Here is a 20865-nt window from a genome sequence, read left to right as displayed (position 1 = left end):
TATTGGACGAACCATGATTAAAGAGAAACAGAGGATATTGGACGAACCATGTTTAAAGAGAAAAAGAGAATATTAGACAAACCATGATTAAAGAGAAACAGATAATATTGGAAGAACAATGATTAAAGAGAAACAGAGTATATTGGACGAACCATGATTAAAGAGAAACAGAGTATATTGGACAAACCATGATTAAAGAGAAACAGAGGATATTGGACGAACCATGATTAAAGAGAAAAAGAGTGGGGATTGGACGAATTAACAATATCAAAATTTTAGCCATGTTCCGAATCTGTAGACAGTTTTGCTGTTAAAACTGTGTTTCAGGCAAAGAGAATAAAAATATATATTAGAGTGGAATTTACTAGAAAAAAGTGTGAAACGGCCATTTTGTTGTACTGTTCCCATACTGCAGGTGTAATTCACATATTTGTGCTATATAACCTCTTGGGCCCTGGAACATCATTTTATAGAAAATCTAAAATTAATGTTAAGCGAAAACCAAATTATGAAATAGGCTGGTTTCATAATTGACCAATGATCATTTCACATAGACTTTATGCCTTTCACTTTACAAACGATGATTTTCCGTTATAACTATAAATCAATTGATGTTTTTTATTCACCTAATTCATTTTATCAAGTTTATTGAACAGCTTTAAAAAATTCGAAATTGAAATGGATTATCTAGGAAACATACTGTATTAATGTACTGCATATAATTAGTGAACATTTACATGATTGAACTCCCTTTCAGGCTGAAAGGGACTGAAAAAATTCATATCGAAGGATTTCTAAATTCCACTCTAATATATATTCTATTCTCTTTGGTTCCAGGTCTAGGTTTATTCTGTCTACTGATAATATCTTGATTTCTGAGAATCCATCACTCAACTCTATCTTGTATAAAATACAGGAGGACAGTGTTTACCCTGAAGCCAATGAACGAACCAGAGATTGCAGTGTAGTTTTTGCAAAAAAGTTGGTCCGCTGCCCCCGCCCCCTTTTGCTGAGAAAGAATAATTTTGGACCGTTCATTTCTTTTATTAATGTTTAATTATTATCCTAAACAAGTGGTTAAAGTTTAATTTGTCTTATAAATCTTAATCCTAATTCAGTATTCTTAAACTTATCCTAATTCAGTATTCTAAAACTTAATCCTAATTCAGTATTCTAAAACTTAATCTTAATTCAGTATTCTAAAACTTAATCCTAATTCAGTATTCTAAAACTCAATCCTAATTCAGTATTCTAAAACTCAATCCTAATTCAGCATTCTAAAACTTAATCCTAATTCAGTATTCTAAAACTTAATCCTAATTCAGTATTCTTTAACTTAATCCTAACCTAGACATCATACAGATTTAACAGATTTATCCCAGCAAGCTCTGAATTTCAATCACAATTTAAACAATGAAACATAAACTCTCTTTTATATGTTTTTGTTGATATAAAGTGATGATCCTGGTGATGATGTACGCTAATCCTTTCCTAGTTGTACAGGCAATGGTACTCCGCTTCCAAAGGTCAATCTATATATTACAGTACTTGGGGGTGATTTCTGCAAGGTTCTAATGCAAGGAAAGTTATTTCAGTGGATTACTCATCTTTTTTACTGCAGTGTACTGTCTCTGGGCGGTAATGTAAACACAAGTCGGATGTCACTGCCTCACATAAGATCCATCTATCACATAAAAATGTAATGAAATATTCTGGTCAAAGGAAACTATTATGTGAATTATTAAAATTATCAAAATTTAATGCTTTTATCCTCCACGGATATTAAACGAAAACTGATGCATCTATTCTTGTTTACAAATTCCGCCCAGAGAGAACCATGGTTTCAAAATGTGCGCAACTGCGATTAACTTTCCTTGCATTATAACCTTGGATTTCTGAAAACATTTAGTCAGGAGAATTTGTTTTCCTAAACTATTGAAATCCTCTACACCTTTATCGTGTGCAGGATTACATTTTCACAGGAAGACGTAATATTACAGTCTTTTACAGAGCAATATTTCATCAATAATAAACTGTTCTGAGAAAACGAGTAAAGTTCAAGATACAAAACCAAAATACACTTTTACTCCGAAAGCGTACTGCATATTTGATGTTTATACTGTATGAATAAGGCCATAATCTCTTGATATCCTTGATCAGTAAACTGTCCGAAGTATACACTTGGGCTAATACACACGGACAGGTAGCTAAGAAACAGAGTATATTGGATGAACCATGATTAAAGAGAACAGATAACAGGTAGCTAAGATCAAGCCCCTCTGGGGGGTGTGGATTAAATGAAAAAATAATTAAAGATAACTCCGTAAACTTATATTCATTTAAAATTTTAATCCTTTAAAACCATTTAGATTTATCTTAAATCTTAATCCTGCCTAGTTAGATTTATGCAAAATCTTAATCTTAACCTAGTTACATTTATACAAAATATTAATCCTAACCTAAATAGATTTATAAAAAATCTTAATCTTAACCTAGATAGATTTAAACAAATTCTCACTCCTAACCTAGATAAATTAAAACAAGTTCTTACTCCTAACTTAGATAAATTTACATAATCTTAATCCTAACCTAGTTGTTTTTACAAAAAATCTTAATCCTAACCTAGTTGGATTTATACAAAATCTTAACCCTAATCAAGTTACATATACACAAAGTCTTAATCGTAACCTAGTTACATATACACAAAATCTTAATCCTAACCTAGTTGGAATTTTCACAAAATCTTTAGTATAACCTAGTTATATTTACATAAAATCTCAATCCTATCCTAGTTAGATTTACACAAATCTTAATCCTAAACTAGTTGGATTTATACAAAATCTTAATCATAAGCTCGTAGGATTGTAGTAAATTCCCTACTCCATAAGGGTTTCTCAAACCCGTATCAATCCAGGTATAACTCAATCTCACTTTACTATCAATGTCAAATCTTTAACTATAAATGTCTCAACTTGGACACAATCTTGTAAACTATCAATGCCTCAACTCGGACACGATTTTTTATACTATATTTTCCTCAACTCGGACACGATTTTATAAACTATCAATGCCTCAACTCGAACACGATTTTATAAACTATCAATGCCTCAACTCGGACATGATATCATAAACTTTTGCCTCAACTGGACACGATCTCATAAACTATCAATGCCTCAACTCGGACACAATCTCATAAACTTTCAATGCCCCAACCCGGACACTATCTCAAAAACTATCAATGCCTCAACCCGGACACGATCTCATAAACTATCAATGCCTCAACCCGGACACAATCTCAGGGGTTTCTTGTTCGCTAAACAAGAAACAAATTACTCTTGCTTGGTAATCGTTCAAGAGCCTGTTTCAACTGAGTATATTTTGAATTCTAGATTACAGATTAAGTATAATAGACGTAACTACAAGTTTTGCGTCGCTATATATAAACGTAGTTAAGCTAATCACATTATGGGTTTGAGGGAGTTATATATATAAACGTATCTAGATTAGGTTAATCACAATACAAGATTTGCGTATTTAGTGATAATCGCATTTAGATTTATGGAGAATGTACAACGCAGATTTGCTAAGTTTCTATGGAACCTGACACTGTGTTTATCACAGGATTTATACAAAATCTGAATTCTAACCTAGTTGGATTAATATTAAAGCTTAATACTAGCATAGTTATATTTATACCAGATCTTAATTCTAACCTAGTTGGATTAATATTAAAGCTTAATACTAACCTAGTTATATTTATACCAGATCTTAATCCTATAAACCTAGTTAGATTTATACAAAATCTTGATCCTAAACTAGTTGGATATAAATAAAATATTTATTACATGACGATTTCAAATATTTTGAAAATATAATATCACAATAAAAATACCAATCCTCATGAAGAAAAAAAAGTATGCTGGGCCAGGTTTTCATAATTTTCCTATGAACAGCTTAATCATAACCTAGTTAGAGTAATCCTTAATGTTTGCAGTTGGTTCAAATAAAATAGACACAAAATAGTTTGTAGATTTAGATAAAAAATGAACACAATTTGTGAAAATATTTGCCCCTGCTAGCAAGAAAGATTTAAATATATTTTGTAAGGTTTGCAAAGACTGCTAATTTATAAAATTGAAAAGGATTTTTGCTCCGGGTTATCTTTAGATCACGCAAAGATAGTGTGAGTAATGAATAGGTCTGGTCTAACCCTAGTTTTATTATTCAACTTCACACATCTCAACTTTACTTCTAAACTCCTTTTGCTGGTATAGATTAGTTCAATTTAAAAATACTAGTCTTTTAGGGCGCTTTTTCTTCAATTTTGATATTCCCTGGTGTCATGTGAGGTCCCACAAAAAATTTGGGCCAGATAAGTTCAGTCGTTTATTGGATACAAACATACAGACACCGTGACAGACAAGCAAAGTATAAACATAGATGGCTTGCACGGATTGAACGACGAATTGCTGACATATTTAATTATAAATGTAAAACCAAACTCGGTTTTATATTGTTTTTGTCTATAAATTTTAGTACAGTCGTCGTCGCATATATCAATACAATGAAGACGACTTTCCATTTAAATTTTGATTTATATCAAACTTTTAAAGAGTATGGTTGGATACACATAAACATGAAAACAAAGAGAAGCTGTCGATTACAAAAGTTTCTCTTTGATTACTTGTAGTAATTCGAAAAAAGCTTGTTAACCATCAAAACTTAAATAAAAAAGTCGTCCTCATTGTATTGATATAATCGGCTACCACTGTATTACATAAGTAAAGATAACCTAAATAATACCTAAATATATTTTGTTCTCTTCACTAATATTAGACTGTTAAACTTTATCATTGTGCACGTGTAGAAAAAATGTATTTAATCAAAAAAATTATTTACATCAAATATGCATGATTTTGCTTTAATTCATTATAATATAAGGTATACAACTTAAATCTATAATACATAAAGAAAGACAATAAATAATATTTGGTTTAAATTTGATCAGTAATCGGAACTTTTGTGCTGAGAATCGTTAATTTTGAACGCTTGATTTGAATTTGTGAATCAATGCTTTATCCCTAAGTCAGGACAGAATCAGAGAAGAATTAAATTAATCCGTAATTCTGCAAAAGATTGATATTGATGATTGATCCCGAGATTTACAACACAAAAGTTCTGACTTGAGTTATCAGACTTATTGTGAAATATGAGTCAAGTTTTCCCAGTTACAGATTTGTAGTTCAGGATCAAATATTAAAGGAGGAGTACACCTCATTAGTACAGGTGCTCCCCAGACACAGGTATAGTACATTCTATACTCGGTAGGATGCTTTATTGTACTCCCAGTCATACCTTCAGGGCACCTAACCTCCGTACTTATACTTTCATTTACAATATTTGTAGAGGTTTCATCAGCTGTAGTAGTAGAGGTTTCATCAGCTGTAGTAGTAGAGGTTTCATCAGCTGTAGAAGTAGAGGTTTCATTAGCAGTAGTAGTAGAGGTTTCATCAGCTGTAGTAGTAGAGGTTTCATCAGCTGTAGTAGTAGAGGTTTCATCAGCTGTAGTAGTAGAGGTTTCATCAGCTGTAGTAGTAGAGGTTTCATCAGCTGTAGTAGTAGAGGTTTCATCAGCTGTAGTAGTAGAAGTTTCATCCGCTCTAGTAGTAGAGGTTTCATCCGCTCTAGTAGTAGAGGTTTCATCCGCTCTAGTAGTAGAGGTTTCATCCGCTCTAGTAGTAGAGGTTTCATCCGCTCTAGTAGTAGAGGTTTCATCAGCTATAGTAGTAGAGGTTTCATCAGCTGTAGTAGTAGAAGTTTCATCAGCTATAGTAGTAGAAGTTTCATCAGCTATAGTAGTAGAAGTTTCATCAGCTACAGTAGTAAAGGTTTCATCAGCTATAGTAGTAGAGGTTTCATCAGCTATAGTAGTAGACGTTATATCAGCTATAGTAGTAGAGGTTGTATCAGCACTGGTAGTAGAAGTTCCATCAGTTATAAAAAAAGAAGTTTCATCAGCTATAGTTGTAGAGGTTTCATCAGCTATGGTAGTAGAAGTTTCATCAGCTATAGTAGTAGAAGTTTCATTAGCTGTAGTAGTTAAGGTTTTATCAGATATAGCAGTAGAGGTTTCACCAGCTATAATATTAAAGATTTCATCAGCCATAGTAGCTGAGGTCTCATTAGCCATAAAAGTATAGGTATCATCTGCCATAGAAGTAGAAGTTTTATCAGCTATAGTAGTAAATGTTTCATCGGATATAGCAGCAGAAGTTCCATCAGCTATAATATTAAAGGTTTCATCCGCTAAAGTAGTGAAGGAATTTACTGGGAGATCTGGGTTTGGTCTAGCTGATATAGAAAGGAGAAGAAGTGATGAAAGGAGAAAGGGGGAAATCAAAAGATTGAAAAAGTTCATATTTCTACAAATAAATTATTCTGCGACACTGTTTGAAAAAAGAACACGAGATTGTTAAACTCTTGAACAGGAATGAACTACTCCTATGCCTGGCTAGGACCCTAATTTTATAGGTTTTGACTTTAGTTTAAATTCATGATGAAATATAGAAATCCCGAACTAAACCTGTTCTTCACATTTTCCCGGGCATTAGTAATTTCTTTTCTTAGTACTGAGCTATCGTATATCTGTATTTAATGACCAACCGGTTTTTAACTTTTTATCTAATTTATTCAATCTAGTTTCATAATTTTGTAAACCCCCCCAACACTGCAGTAATGTTTAACGGCTTAGTCACTGCCAGTAAAACATGTTAAGTGTTAAGATATTATTATACAGCGTGGTAATTTTGCGAATCTTATGTTTTATATTACAAAAGGTTTATGATAATGTTAGTTTAACTACTTTTACTCACCTTTCGTTTATGAGTTCTTTATTGGAACTGTAAAAATATTTTTCAATTTTCAAATAAAAAGGGATCCTTTTACATAATACATATTATCTGCATCTTATATACGTACGTATATATATTATCTATATATTAAAAATAGTAATCCATGTTTGTTTGTATGTATGATCAGAACTCAGGAACCCCTTGACCGATTTGCCTTAAATTTTGATTTTGGAACGCAGAAAAACCACGGAAATCTCTTTAGCTTGGTATAAAGATGCTAATTTAAGTGGGTTGACTTTATGGGGAAAGTTTTATTTTCAAACAGATAAAATATCTATATAAATAAAGTAGTAATCTCTGCTTGGGTGTTTATTTGTTTGTATGTCTGTTCATAACTATATAACCTCTTGACCGAATTGTCCCAAATTTTGATTGAGGAACTCGGTAGAACCACTGGAATATTTTTGGCTTGGTTTGAAAATTATATATACTAGACTTTAAGGACACTTTACGGCCCACTTTCGGGTCCCCTTTCTTCATTAACAAATTTAGAATTTAAATGTTGCGTTTCAAGGTGCAATTTGTTTCTTAGTAATTGTAAATTTTATTTTGCCGATTTTTCAGTTTAAATTGGTGCATTTTTGACAATTAATAAATGTCAATTTTTTCCAGAAAAAATCTTACATTTTGACAGACCATAAACATTCCCCGGGGGTCATGCTAGTTGCCACAAAAATGTTGGGTCCGATCCGTTCAGCCATTTTGACACTTATTGGATACAGACAAACAAAAAAGCCAAATATTGCTTTGGAATCCAGCTTTGCCTTGAAACAAAACTTTCTCTGTAAATGTCAACCCAGGCAACTCAATTGAACTATTCCCGTGCAGTGGTTTTAACAAGTTTCCTAAATTTAACAAACAAACAGACAAACAGAGATTGCTACTTTCAAGGGCGTATACAGAGGGGGGCAAGAGGGGCATACCCCCCAGAACTCAGAGCTATCACACTTTTAAAATCTGAAACCGAAGAGTGAAGGACATAAAAAAATGTATTTGCTGTTTTTTCTGCTAGTTTTGTTTGAAAGAGAGATAAAGTAGTCCTTGTTAGGTAAATGGAATGTACCTTTCAAGTATCCAAGAAGCCACATTTCTCCCCTCCCCCAGACTTATTTCAGACGACTTTACAATTCAATTTTACAACTGTGATGAATGTAAACTGTAATAAAACAATAGCCTGCCAATTCCAAAATGTGGTCTGCTTTTGTTGTGCGCTTAAAAATACCGAAGATATATATGAAAAGTCGTCTGATTCACTGTCAATTAATTCCGGATCTTTCTGGTTAAGGCTGTGTGTATATTGTTATATTATAGCAGAAAAATTTTAAATACTTTAAAGAAATGAATAATGATTTCTATCTATATGCTATTTATACTTCATTTATTCAATTCATGCCAATTTAAAAAGGTGTTAGTGATGATAGAAATATTATATAGAATTTTTCAATTTACAAATTTTCTTGAATTACATAATTTCAAATTATTTTCTGTACTTCTCAGCAGAGCTGTCTTTGGCAGGTTCCTCATACTTAGGGGCTTCTGCATAAGGTGCTTCACTAGGTTCTGCATATGGAGCCTCAGTTTTGTATGGAGTTTCTGATGAATATGGAGCTTCTGGGGAGTAGGGAGCTTCGGAAGAGTAGGGAGCCTCAGAGGAGTAGGCAGGTTCAGGAGAATAAGGAGCTTCAGAGGAATACGGAGCTTCAGAGGAGTAGACAGGTTCTGCTGAATATGGAGCTTCTGAAGCATATGGAGCTTCTGTAGAATAAGGAGCTTCTGTAGAGTAAGGAGCTCCAGAGGAGTAGGGTGCTTCAGGTGAGTAGGGAGCTTCTGAAGAGTAGGGAGCTTCAGAAGAGTAGGGAGATTCAGAGGAATAGGGGGCCTCTGAGGAGTATGCAGCTTCTGTGGAGTAAGGAGCCTCAGAAGAGTAGGGAGCCTCAGATGAATAGGGGGCTTCTGAGGAGTATGCAGCTTCTGTGGAGTAAGGAGCCTCTGAGGAGTATGGAGCTTCAGAAGAGTATGGTTTCTCAGAAGAGTATGAAGCCTCTGAGGAATATGGAGCTGCATAAGTTGTTGGAGCTTCTGAATATGCTTCTGAAGAATATTTAGGTTCTGGTGCTTCATATTTCTGTTCTTCTGCTTTATATCCATTATATGAAGAATCAGAAGGTTGACCTGAAGTATCAACGCCTTGATGGTTAATAACATCTTTGCTGATTCCACTAGCTTTACCACTCATACCTAATCTCTTCCTTAATTGCTTCAATACTGTTTCCTTCTCCTCTCCTTGCAAGTGAAGACTTTTCCTGTATTCTGGAGAATCATGGTAGTCAGGGACCTTTGCTGGCATTGATTTGTAGTCAGACTTGTATGAGCTTGGCTTGGCAGATTGGGGTTTGAGGGAATCCGGATTAATATGATTATTAGTGTCCTCAGAATCTTCAAACATTCTCCCTCCATGGCTGTCATGCATAATCCAATCATGTTCCCAGTTGGAAGAAACTTCATCCGGAACAAAAGTTGCAATAACAGGGGTATCACAATATTTCATCCACCAGTCCGCTCTAGCCAAACATCTCTGTTTGGAGTTATGACTAGATTGATCCTCTTTGTCAGCAGTGTTGTAAAGATCGTATTTTCCATTGTGTGCTTCACAGTGACCATGAGCCCCTAAGAATGTAATCCAGCAAGCATTAGAATCTCCTTTCCTGATTGGGACCTTGGGGTAGACATGGGTTCCACATTCTTTATCTAGTCTACTTTGTCTGAAAACTGAAAGTACTGGTAAATAATGTTTGGGGCTACATCTGTTGAGCAAGAATTCATAATGAAGATGTGAAGCTTTGTCACACTCATACTGATTCTTTACATCAATGGTAAAATATTTCCAGTGCGCCTCAACTAAATGGTGACCCAGAGCATCAACATAGGAATCTTCAGATTTTTCTCCTTCAGTTTCATACCAGCATGTCTCATTTGTATAACCAAAGTAGGAAATCAAGCATTTAGCAGACTCAGTCTCATAACCCTTGGAATAGTATTTTTCAGTTGTGTAGTAGATTGGTTTGTAGGTTGGTTTATAGAGTACAGTCTTGTTATGTGTAATAAACATTTCCATGCTCAGATCAACATGAGTATCCTTGCTTTCATATCCATCTTCATATTTAGCAACATTCTTAGTTAGTCCCTCAATTCTACATTCAGAAAGCTTATCTTTAATATCGGATAGATCATCCTCAAGCTTTTCTGACTTAGCGGTCAGCTTATTCAGCTCAACCTTTTTATCTGCAACCTCCTCCTTAATATGCTGAGCCTCTACTATTCTTTTCTTCAATTCTTCATTTTCTCGGCTAGTTTTCTCAATCTTCTTTGTCATACCTTCGGTTTCTTTGATCAGAACATTAATATCAGTTGTAAGCTGTTCATTCTTTAGTTCAAGTTCATGTTGTTCTGCTTCAAGATCATGATACTTGGCTTTCAGCTCGTCAATTTGAACTTGCAACTCCCTGGCCTTAGATTTCCATTCTTCAATCTCGTCCTTGACTTTCTGTAGTACTTCTTGTTGATGATCTCCTTCAACCTTAAGTTTATCCAACTTCTGGGTCAGATCTTCAAGTTTCTTCTTCAGGTTCAGATAAGCAGTAAACAATTCCTTTCCTTTTTGGTGCATGGTCTCAATAAACTTGTATAGGTCAGAAATCATTGCCTTCAATCTGTTCAACTCAGCAATACATTTTCTGTGTTCCTGGATCAACCAATGGGTTCCGTATGGAAAATCATGAGGTGTGCAATGCTTTGTAATATTCTTGACCTCTTCGCACTGACTCCCACCATGGATGAGTCTGAGAACCCTGAATCTGACAAGCTCAAATGGATCACAGTCTGACCAACCAGGACCATCATCGTATCTGCAAGCTTTGGATGTTGCGTCCATGCCAGGATTGTTTACAGCTTTACCTTCTGCATTAACTTCTACACTCTCAGAACCATCTAGATATCCTTTAGCAGGAGCTGCAGCTGGTGCTGAAGCATATTCTCCCAGGGATTCAGAGAATAGTATAACTAGCAGGAATGGAAGGTACTTCACCTCCATCCTGATCTGTTCAAGCATTGACTGGGTTTTCTCTGAACAAACTGTAAATCAAAAACTTGGAAATCTGATCTCTCAATAAATTGAACAAGGAGATAAATTCTTCTCAATGTCTTTATATAAATCTTTCAAGAAATCGTCCAACTTTTTATTCAAATAAAGAGAAATACATAAACAACATTTTTCAAAAGCACAAAATGGTCAGGCAAATATATGAGGAGTTCTACAGCTGTCCTTAAACCAGACCTGAACCATAACAAATTGCTTAAACCTAGATAATAAACAAATGTTAGCTCCAAAATAAATATAAATAATTGTACTGAGATAATAGGGTTGGGATTTGTTTACAAACTATCTAAATGAAATTTTGTTCGATTAAACAAAAAAAGTATTAATGGTATACCTAAGAGAGCTTTTTATGTACTTGAATAAAGATAAACATGTTTAAACTTGATACAACATGATACGCCAATCTAAAAAAATTAATAGTTTTGTAATAAATTGTCTATTTTCAGATTCTCTTCAAAAGCGGAAAAAGTGTTATTTTGTTCTAATGTACAACTTACAAAAAATGATGCTCAATAGACGACCAAAAAGATCTTTTAAGAAATATATTTTTAATCTATTTCCAACTGCATCAAATATATATTATCAAGTACTTGTTAATCTCTTTAATCTATAATTGGTTAACATTCATTTGTACATTACTGTACAGTGTTCAGCTTACATGAACAGTATACAATGTACAATGTACATACAAGGTGTAGAATAAATTTTACCTCAGACTAATAAGAATACAAATACCACAATCCAAAATATGTACAGTGTCACTAATCAACACAAATTTATTCTATTTAGTCGGATAATATCTCAACTATGCCCTCAACACTGAATAGGTAGTTTTTGCCACGGTATCAAATTTTCTAATTAATAAATCTTTGAAACCTGATGGTATAAACCTTAAATATCTCAAACTTAGACTATTTAATTCATAGTTTGAAATGTGAAAGATCTACGAGATCGGGTTTATTTGGATTGAAATATCCTAGTTTAATCTGAAGAAAATGTTTACGGCTATTTTACACCATTGATTTAATTTGAAAAACAAGAGATTTATAGAATTAATATTAAAATGGGATTATCATGGTATTATTGTCTAAATCAGCTGCATGACAATTTTTATAAAAAATGTTCCAAATATAAAAGGGACTGTTGACCTAATTCAAAGCTTACAAAGTAATTGAGTCTTTGCCACAAACTCTTATTTTTTATTCCTATATCTTTCCCAACCAAAGTCTTAGACTTTCTAGGTAGTTCAAACTATGAATTCTGTTGGTTTGAATAATTTAAGATTGAAATGTCAAAGGTATATAGTATCAGGTTGCAAAGATATAAGGATAAAGAAAATTTGAATTTGTGGCAAAGGCTCAATTCCATTAAAGAGATTCCCAGTTAGATCACGTGTCACGAGTCTAGGTAGGTGTTTACAAAAATAGTTTTTTTAAAGATCTTCCTCATTATTATTTTATAGATAAGGATTTAAAAGGTACTGTTGTGAATCGTGAATGTAACCCTTTTAATGGAAGTTCACTTGAAATAACGTCGACAGTAAAAAATAAAATGAAAATAAATAAATTCCTGTTTCTGTTTTCAGCTTGAAAATAATGAGTTTCAAGGCGCAGGTATGTAACCAGAACAATAGCACTAAAAGTATATATTAAGTAAATTGAAAGAAATCAAATTTAAAAATTCAAAAGTTTACCTGAATAGTTTGCATAAGTTTATACCCAGCAGAAACACGATGAGAACACAGCTAATTAAAACAATATCTCTACAGAAAAAAATATTAAAATCTTTTAATAATGTTTAAAATAATAATACCTGTCAATTGAATCTTTCTTTTTAGAGAAGATGTAAGCTGTGAAACAACTGTAAACAATACATTTTTATATAAAGTTTATTTTAGTATTCATTTATTATGTAGGTAATAAATGATTTAAATAAATACTTCAAGTTTAATTGTGCATGTATAATGCAATAGAGAACATAAAAAGAAAATAAGTTTTTGCCACAAACTCAAATATTTTCATCCGTAAATCAATTTGCAACCCGAACTTCAAACTTAGGCTATTTGATCTATCAGAGCTTTAATAGTTTGAAATATCAGAGGTCTGCAAGACATCGTGTTGCAAGGATATAGAGATTAAAATTCATATGATTATGGCAAAAACTCATTTTCTTTATCAAATTTACCTGAAGAGAAGATCATTAATATCTGTACTAACACAGATCTTGCAGAACAGAATATTCTCGTTAGATCTCTAGATAGGTCTATATATAGAGAGAATATCATTAATATCTGTACTAACACAGATCTTGCAGAACAGAATATTCTCGTTAGATCTCTAGATAGGTCTATATATAGAGAGAATATCATAAATATCTGTACTAACAGAAGATCTTGCAGAACAGAATATTCTTGTTAGATCTCTAGATAGGTCTATATATAGAGAGAATATCATTAATATCTGTACTAACACAGATCTTGCAGAACAGAACATTCTCGATAGATCTCTAGATAGGTCTATATATAGAGAGAATATCGTTAATATCTGTACTAACACAGATCTTGCAGAACAGAATATTCGTGTTAGATCTCTAGATAGGTCTATATATAGAGAGAATATCATTAATATATGTACTAACACAGATCTTGCAGAACAGAATATTCTCGTTAGATCTCTATAGATAGGTCAATATATAGAGAGAATATCATAAGTATCTGTACTAACTAACACAGATCTTGCAGAACAGAACATTCTCGTTAGATCTCTAGATAGGTCTAACTAGAGATTTACGAGAAAAAATGCTATTCTTTTTGGCAAAATCTTATCATAAAGTAAAAAAATGCTTAAGAACAAATGAAAAGGTTCAGAATAGTTTTAGATAAAATATTTGCAAATATTAAAGAAGAGCTACAATTATGCAAATCCTGTTTAAAAGAGTATGTGCAAAAAGTTTGTACCATTTCTTTGCATAAACAGGAAGGATTTAAATAATTAAATATTGCGAATACGCATCTTTTGCGGAACCCATTTTATCCAATTTTGCCAGTTTCCACACCTTCAAACCTTATTTTTCATTTTAAATCTTTAATTTTATACGAGACGAAATCTGTGAATTTAAATTTTTCATGCAAAATAATTAAGTGAACAACTTTAATACCTGCGGTAAATTCAATATCGATATACAGCAAACCATCGTTAATCCAATCAGAATCAGGAGACTAAAAAGTGCGAAAATTAAATGACCAAAATGGTCCACGGGATTAGTATTCTTTGACCTGGTTGAAAATATTTTGATAGTTTTCTTATTTCCTGTCACCCAGAACTCCAAACATGACTTCTGAACATCAGAAAAGGAAGAGTCTGGTTCATTTTCAACTCTTGGATCCATACAAACAACAGTATAAAATCAAGCGTAATAAATTATTGAAGATTTTCTCAAAAAAATTTGGAAGATTTTTGGTTGTCGGAAATTTCTATTTAAAGAAAACAAATACAAAACATTTCTGTTTAAATTTATCAGGGGCCAGAGCCCAACATAGTAATTTTCAGAAGGAGTTTGTGATTTTTAAAAGTTCGATTATAGGGAGCCGATTACACAGAGACAGGGGCGTACGAGAACATTTGTGTAGGGGGGGGGGTTGTGCCCCCTTGGCAACATTGTGCCCCCCTCTCAAAAACCCCTTTTTTGAAAAAATATTGATACCTTTTTTTAACTATGTAAACTATTCGATCATATACACACTTCCTATATTACAAGTGTTAATAAATTATTTATGTAATTTTCTTAAGTGGACTCATCAGACACTTCCTCTTAATACTTTGGTGTAAGCTTCAATGGTTAAAAAATAGAGATGGAAACGTTTCTTAAGAAATATCTATATATTTTCATAGTATAATCATAAATAATGGTATCGAAGATATATTTACACTGAAGGCAGTATTGATTAAAGCTTTTTTAATGAGACCTTTTTAGTTAAGGGCAAAAGTGAGATTTTAAATTATTTTATATATGTGCCCCCCCCCTCAGGGGGGGGGGGGGGGGTACGAATATACGCCCCTACACAGATAGGGTTGAGACCCTGACCCCGGAGATTTGAAAAAATGAGAGTTGCAGTTTAATGGTTTAGAGTTAAAAAACAGAAATTATTTTTTTTCCCTGGGTGGCCTCTTTTTAATCTATGGTGAACATATCCTGAAACCCATATATTCCCAGCTGAGCTGGGGTAAAATTTTCACTGTTTTCTTATGGGGTTGAAAGTAAAATATCACCCCAGCTGAGTACATCTTTCAATATTTGTGCATTTTTTTTGCTATGAAGTTCCCGCATTCTTTTGAATGATCATCTTCCAGCATTAATATTTGGGATTTTCTTTAATATGTACTTTTTAAAAGTTTAAACTTTATATTAGATGCTATATAATTGACGTGCCGTTTTTGTGTATTTATTTATTTTGATAGTGTTAACTTTTTAATTCATATTTCTTTCTTTCCAGGGCCGGGCATATTTCTCTCAAGGTTCTTTGAAAATATCAACAATTTTTTAGTAAACTTATTTTAGAAGTATGATCTTTTAATATAAATTATTATAACACTTTGTAGGCGTATACCATGGTTAAATAAAATATCCTTTAGAAATTTCAATAACCCCGATTAACCCAAGCAGAACTAATGGGTTTATGACCCCAATAAACCAAGGACACATTTAACCCTTTCGATGGGTCCATTTCGGAGAGAGTAAGGAAATCCTAACCTTCCTCCCCCTGGGAAGTAAAAATGGACTGTCCCAAAAAAGTAAAGGGTTGAGTTTATTGACCCGTGGGGACGGGCGGATCCCGAGAGTGGGGTAGACTTGCAGTAGCTCCCCCCAGACCTCGGGGAATTGTCTGGGGATATTCGTGTCTAGCTTATCTTCCAGACAACTAGGGGCGACGGGAGTAACTTAAAAGATTTAGGATAAGATCAAACCTACAACTTGTTCTAGGATTTATAAATATGACAATTTTAAGTCAAAAACATCGGGGGAAATGACTAGACTAACATATATTTTATTGCACTATGGAAGCTACGGACTAGTGGCCCAGGGTAAGATATATATACCGAGGTCTGGCTGTAAATGCACCTAGCTGCAGTTTCAATGCACTTCTACCCGATCTAGGTCATTGTCATAAACGTAATCCATATACATACATATTGAGCTGCAGTTTGTGGGCTCTTTCAACAGATCAGGGTTGGACTGGTCCGAGAGAGAGGGAGAGAAATGAATGAAATGAAAGAGAAAGGAAGGAAAAGGAGAAGAAAGGGAACGGAAAGAAATTAAGCGAATGGGAGGTGATAGGGTAATTTCCTAGAGAACGATTTTTGGACCCCTCCCCNGCTCGGCCCCCCATAGTCTATCCTAGCCGCAGCGCTCGGCCCAGAAATTGTCTTAACCTAACCTAACCCTAAAATAATAAATAATAAATGTACAAAATTGATAGGAGGGGGGAGGGGGGGGGGTCCAAAAATCGTTCTCTATGACGGACCCGGTGATAGAAGCGCATAAAAGAGGTGGCTGAACTACAGGGTGTCCCACAGCACATGACAGTTGGTGATTAGTAATGTCTTCTTCCATAATTTGTTAGATTGTTTGATACCAATTAGACAATAATAAAAATATTATATGGAAGTCATGTTATAGTAAAATTGATTTCAAAGTAAAATATATTTAAGCAAAAGATTTGTTTAACAAAATTAACTGCAAAAAGCCTTTAACATCTAAGACAGTATATGCCATGGAAGACAACATTCAAAACTATTCACTAATTGTCATGTTTCGTGGGACACCCTGTACGTCTGCGTGGTTCAGCTACCTCTTGCGCTATTCATTAAATTTGGTCCCAGGACTCCGGGTGGATACTTGTGTAATCTTGATCAGTAAAAAGAAACCCTTCAATCTGTTAATCTTGGACAACAACTATTCCAGACATGAGGCGTATTCAGGGGGGGGGGGGCTAGTGACCAGTGAATCCTATTGATTTTAGGGGGTTTTCAGGCCCCAACGGGTCCTGAGCCCCCCCCTTGGAAAGAGAAAAAAATTTAAGCTCCCCCCTGGACAAATTCCTGAATACGCTCCTGATTCCAGAAAACCAATTTTTAGGAGAATAATATTTTTCAGAAAAAGCTTAAAAGTAAAATTGTATAAATTAGTAAATGCTGTTAAGTGATATTCTGCCAGATCAAATGAAACATCAAATGTTATTAGCTTTAAAATCTCTGTTCCAGTTGAAGATCTTGAGAAAGCCTTGGATCCCACTGTGTGGCCCTTGCGAGTACGTGTCCGTGAATTTATCCATTATAGGAAGCGGTATTCTGATAGAAATGGAACCACAAGTGTATCAGATTCTGATAAAAACGGAACCAAGAGTGTAGAAAAGAATAGTGCTACTGGTGGCGCAACAGCAGTACAATGATGGATACAGCTAGTACTTTGTCCTTAACTAGCTATAATAGTGGGGGTATGGGAATTGATAAACAGAACTTTATAAGCTTGCTATCTTGGTTCTCAGTCATTTTATGCATTCATGATAAATATGTTATGTAGTGATTAAAAATCAATGTTTTCTATTTGTGCATAATTTTGCATATTTTTTCTCTTTTCTTTTGGAAACCTGTATTTTCAAAAAAAAATTTATTTAAACAAATTTAAACTACACCATTTATATATGTATTTATATCTTTGTGTGTGAATAAATCTTTATAATAATAATAAAAAGTGTAAATTTAAAAAATCAATTGTTTACACCATTAAGATTCAAAGATATAGAGATTAGAAAATTTGATTTTGAGACTTTTTGCGTTTTAATGTAAGAATATATGCAGATTGCAGGTGTCTGTTTTGCAATCCATGTTTTGGCTTTTAAGATGTTTCAAATTACTTGACTGTATAGTTTTCACATCCTGTATCTGCATAACAAAATTAGAAAAAAGTCACAACTCCCAAATAAACTTCCCCCCATTTTGGGACCAGAAGTTTCAGGTGTCTGTAAACGTACATGGGAGTCTGCAGAGATCTTGGAGTCCCAGGTGTCTGCAATGCATAAGTCTCGAAATCCCGGGAATCCCAGAAGTCCAAAAAGTCTGCAGAAGTCCTTTGGAGTCCCATGAAGTACCGGGAATTTTAAAAGATCTATTTAGTTTTAAAATAAAGAAATATTTCTAATTCTTCTCAACCTCAACTCGCGCAATATATAGATAATTATGAATTAATTCAAGAATGCAGTGCAGAACGATGATATGTCTTCAACTTAACTTAACAATTGATTTATGTATGGCAACACTAATCATATATAGGGGTTTTCTTGACAAACGATTAAGTTTTGAAAAATAAACGGAAAGTTTTGTTGAATGGAAATAACCGTTTAGTTATTATTTAGTTAAAACCGAAAAAAACGACCCATCAACCCTAAACAATAAACATGTAGTTTTTAACTTTCCTTCCAGAAATCCTTCATTAGATGATAGATGGGGCTGGGTCAAATTTCGTAAAGGCTTTTGAAAATTAACGGTTAATCAAAGAATCAATAAGTTGCATAGTTCAAGTTTTGGTATACTTGATGGCCCACCTATCCAGACGTGATTAAAATAAAAAAAAATAAGGATATTTATTTTACGGTTTCATCGTCATCATTTTTTTATTCATTGTATTTTGAAATTAAAAGCAAAGCATCGAATATTTCTTCTTGTTTTCAAGTATTAAACAGTTTAATAAAAACAGGCAATTTTAAGACAATGTCACAATAAAAATGCAGAATTGAAATTATTTCCAGATTTTTATATTTCAAAACATAAAGATCTATAACCATTGATTCTAATATAAATTCTATCTCGTCAATTAATAAGTAATATTTTCAAAGAAGTGCAAGTTCTACAATATGCGCAATGTTGATAACACATATGTACAGGGTGTCCCACATCATATCATATTGTTTATAGCTCTAAATTGAGATTTAATGGAAGAATTAGGAATATTAAAAAGAATGAATCAATTAGAAAAATTTATTAGATTAAGATAAAAATTTCTTGCAGAAAATACCGGATTTTTCGAGTATTTTATGCGTATTTTGGCGTTTAAGCAATTGGAGATAATTCAATATGATATGGGACGCTAGCCTCTGTATTATAGATATTTTAAAGGATTTAAATACATAATTCATGGGGGAAGTTGTGAAGGTCGTACAGAGGATAATTACAAAAAAAAACCTTCACTTCAGTTGGATTTTCTTGTATTTGTTTGATAAATTCATATATTTGCAATGAATGTAAAATGCTGAAATTGTTAATTTTAATTTGAAGTGACCAAAGAAATGCGCAAGTCACTTTTGTAGAGAAAATAACCAGTTTTTAAAAAACAAAACATGAATACCTAATTCAAACTTGTTTAGACAATCAGAGAAAGCTTTTAAGGGTATTGTTGTCAATCGGACATGCCACCAGGGGCGTACAAGAGCATTTGTGTAGGGAAACAATAAAAAATATTGATACCTTCTTTAACTATGTAAACTATTCGATCATATACACACTTATACTTAAATGGAAAACATGCATAATTTCAAGTGACCCTCCATTTATAGATGTACCTTTGAACCCTTCATTTCTCCATCGTTTTTGAAGCAAGAAATGTATGAGTCACTTTTGTAGAGAAACCACAAATGAAAATAATCAGTTTTCAAAATGGGAAACATGGATATTTAGTGCAATACTTGATCAGTCAAGCTTTGAAGGGTATTATTTTGTGAAACAGAATATATATTATTTCTTTTCTTAATCTTTTACTGCAATGCAATGCAATATGTAGAATATAGATTGCAGATTGCCTGAGGAAGGGAAATGCAAACAGATGTAATATTAAAAGAGCCCCCCCTCCCCATGCATGCCAACCATCAATGATGGGTCACTTAAAATGACATTTAGTTCCTTTAAACCAACAATTTTATATGTTTAAATCTTGAATTCTGATCGAGAAAGAGCAATAATTTGGCAGAACTGCATTAACTAAATCTTATTCTTACCACAAGATTCAAAGCAATTCCTTGTATGTAGGGGCTTGATGGAATTGTCTTGGAGGCGCAACAGATTTGAGAATGTTGATCATATGTGGAATTGCGACATATGTTTCTCCGGTATATTACCTACTTTTGTGGTGGTGTATTTTTCGACCTACGCAAATCCGCTGTACTTCACTTCTGACCTACGACAAATCCGCTATACTACATATCCGACCTACAAGCATTGGTTTTACTCGTTTTACAGCTGCTAAATGGACTTGTGACCGCAGCGCCCCGCCCCCTAGCCTGTACTAGCCGCAGCGCTCGGCCCAGAAATTGTCTTAACCTAACCTAACCCTCAAATAATACAAAAATAAACAGCTGGCGTAGGTCCGATATTGCAGTAGCTCGGACAGTTAGTAGGTCGACAGAAGTTCAGTAGGGGGATGTTCCGTATAGACGATGTAACAATACCCCTACTTTTCGTGATACCTGTTTCAAAAAGAGAAGCGCCGGCACAATTCAAATTGATATTCTTTTTTATCAAAAAAGATGTATGGTCCAAAATGATCGATCAAGCTATGATCAAAAAGCCGTGGGAGGGGGAGCTAAAGGTAATGTTACATAATCTATACGCACCATCCCCCCTGCTGAACTTCTGACCTACTAACTTTCCGACCTACTGCAATATCGGACCTACGCCAGCTGTTTATTTTAGTATTATTTGAGGGTTAGGTTAGGTTAAGACAAATTCTGGGCCGAGCGCTGCGGCTAGG

The 20865-nt window shown here is 33.8% G+C and overlaps 1 protein-coding gene and 2 long non-coding RNA genes across 4 annotated transcripts; 1 reads left to right on the top strand and 2 right to left on the bottom strand.

Annotated features, from left to right (window-relative positions):
* Nucleotides 1-5124: 5124 nt before the first annotated feature.
* Nucleotides 5125-11027, bottom strand: LOC111694798 (uncharacterized). The gene is made up of 2 exons (XM_023463824.1): nucleotides 8394-11027; nucleotides 5125-6429 (listed from the first exon to the last, which is right to left on the bottom strand). Exons 1-2 carry the CDS (start codon nucleotides 11017-11019, stop codon nucleotides 5198-5200), a joined length of 3858 nt encoding a protein of 1285 aa, XP_023319592.1. The 5' UTR covers nucleotides 11020-11027; the 3' UTR covers nucleotides 5125-5197.
* Nucleotides 11028-11479: 452 nt separating this feature from the next.
* On the top strand, nucleotides 11480-13178 carry LOC111694768 (uncharacterized). The gene is made up of 3 exons (XR_002763713.1): nucleotides 11480-12474; nucleotides 12653-12680; nucleotides 12905-13178. It is a non-coding gene; the product is annotated as an uncharacterized LOC111694768 (long non-coding RNA).
* Nucleotides 12564-14684, bottom strand: LOC111694767 (uncharacterized). 2 transcript variants are annotated; one of them, XR_002763711.1, is made up of 6 exons: nucleotides 14342-14684; nucleotides 14224-14284; nucleotides 13252-13413; nucleotides 12880-12927; nucleotides 12761-12829; nucleotides 12564-12702 (listed from the first exon to the last, which is right to left on the bottom strand). It is a non-coding gene; the product is annotated as an uncharacterized LOC111694767 (long non-coding RNA). The 2 variants fall into 2 exon arrangements; XR_002763712.1 differs by having other exon boundaries at nucleotides 13252-13403.
* Nucleotides 14685-20865: the final 6181 nt, after the last annotated feature.

This window comes from Eurytemora carolleeae, unplaced genomic scaffold (assembly GCF_000591075.1).
Source record: "Eurytemora carolleeae unplaced genomic scaffold, Eaff_2.0 scaffold9, whole genome shotgun sequence".
Lineage (NCBI taxonomy): Eukaryota > Metazoa > Arthropoda > Copepoda > Calanoida > Temoridae > Eurytemora > Eurytemora carolleeae.
This window is presented reverse-complemented; position numbering and strand designations above follow the sequence as displayed.

What these genes read in the sequence shown, in the direction of transcription:
- LOC111694798 (XM_023463824.1), bottom strand. Translation starts at nt 11,019, where the DNA reads ATGCTTGAACAGATCAGGATGGAGGTGAAGTACCTTCCATTCCTGCTA. An exon ending in CTCTGCTGAGAAGTACAGAA is followed by an intron (nt 6,430 to 8,393) that starts AATAATTTGAAA and finishes CAGAATAATTTA; the next exon opens with TTTGTAGAAATATGAACTTT.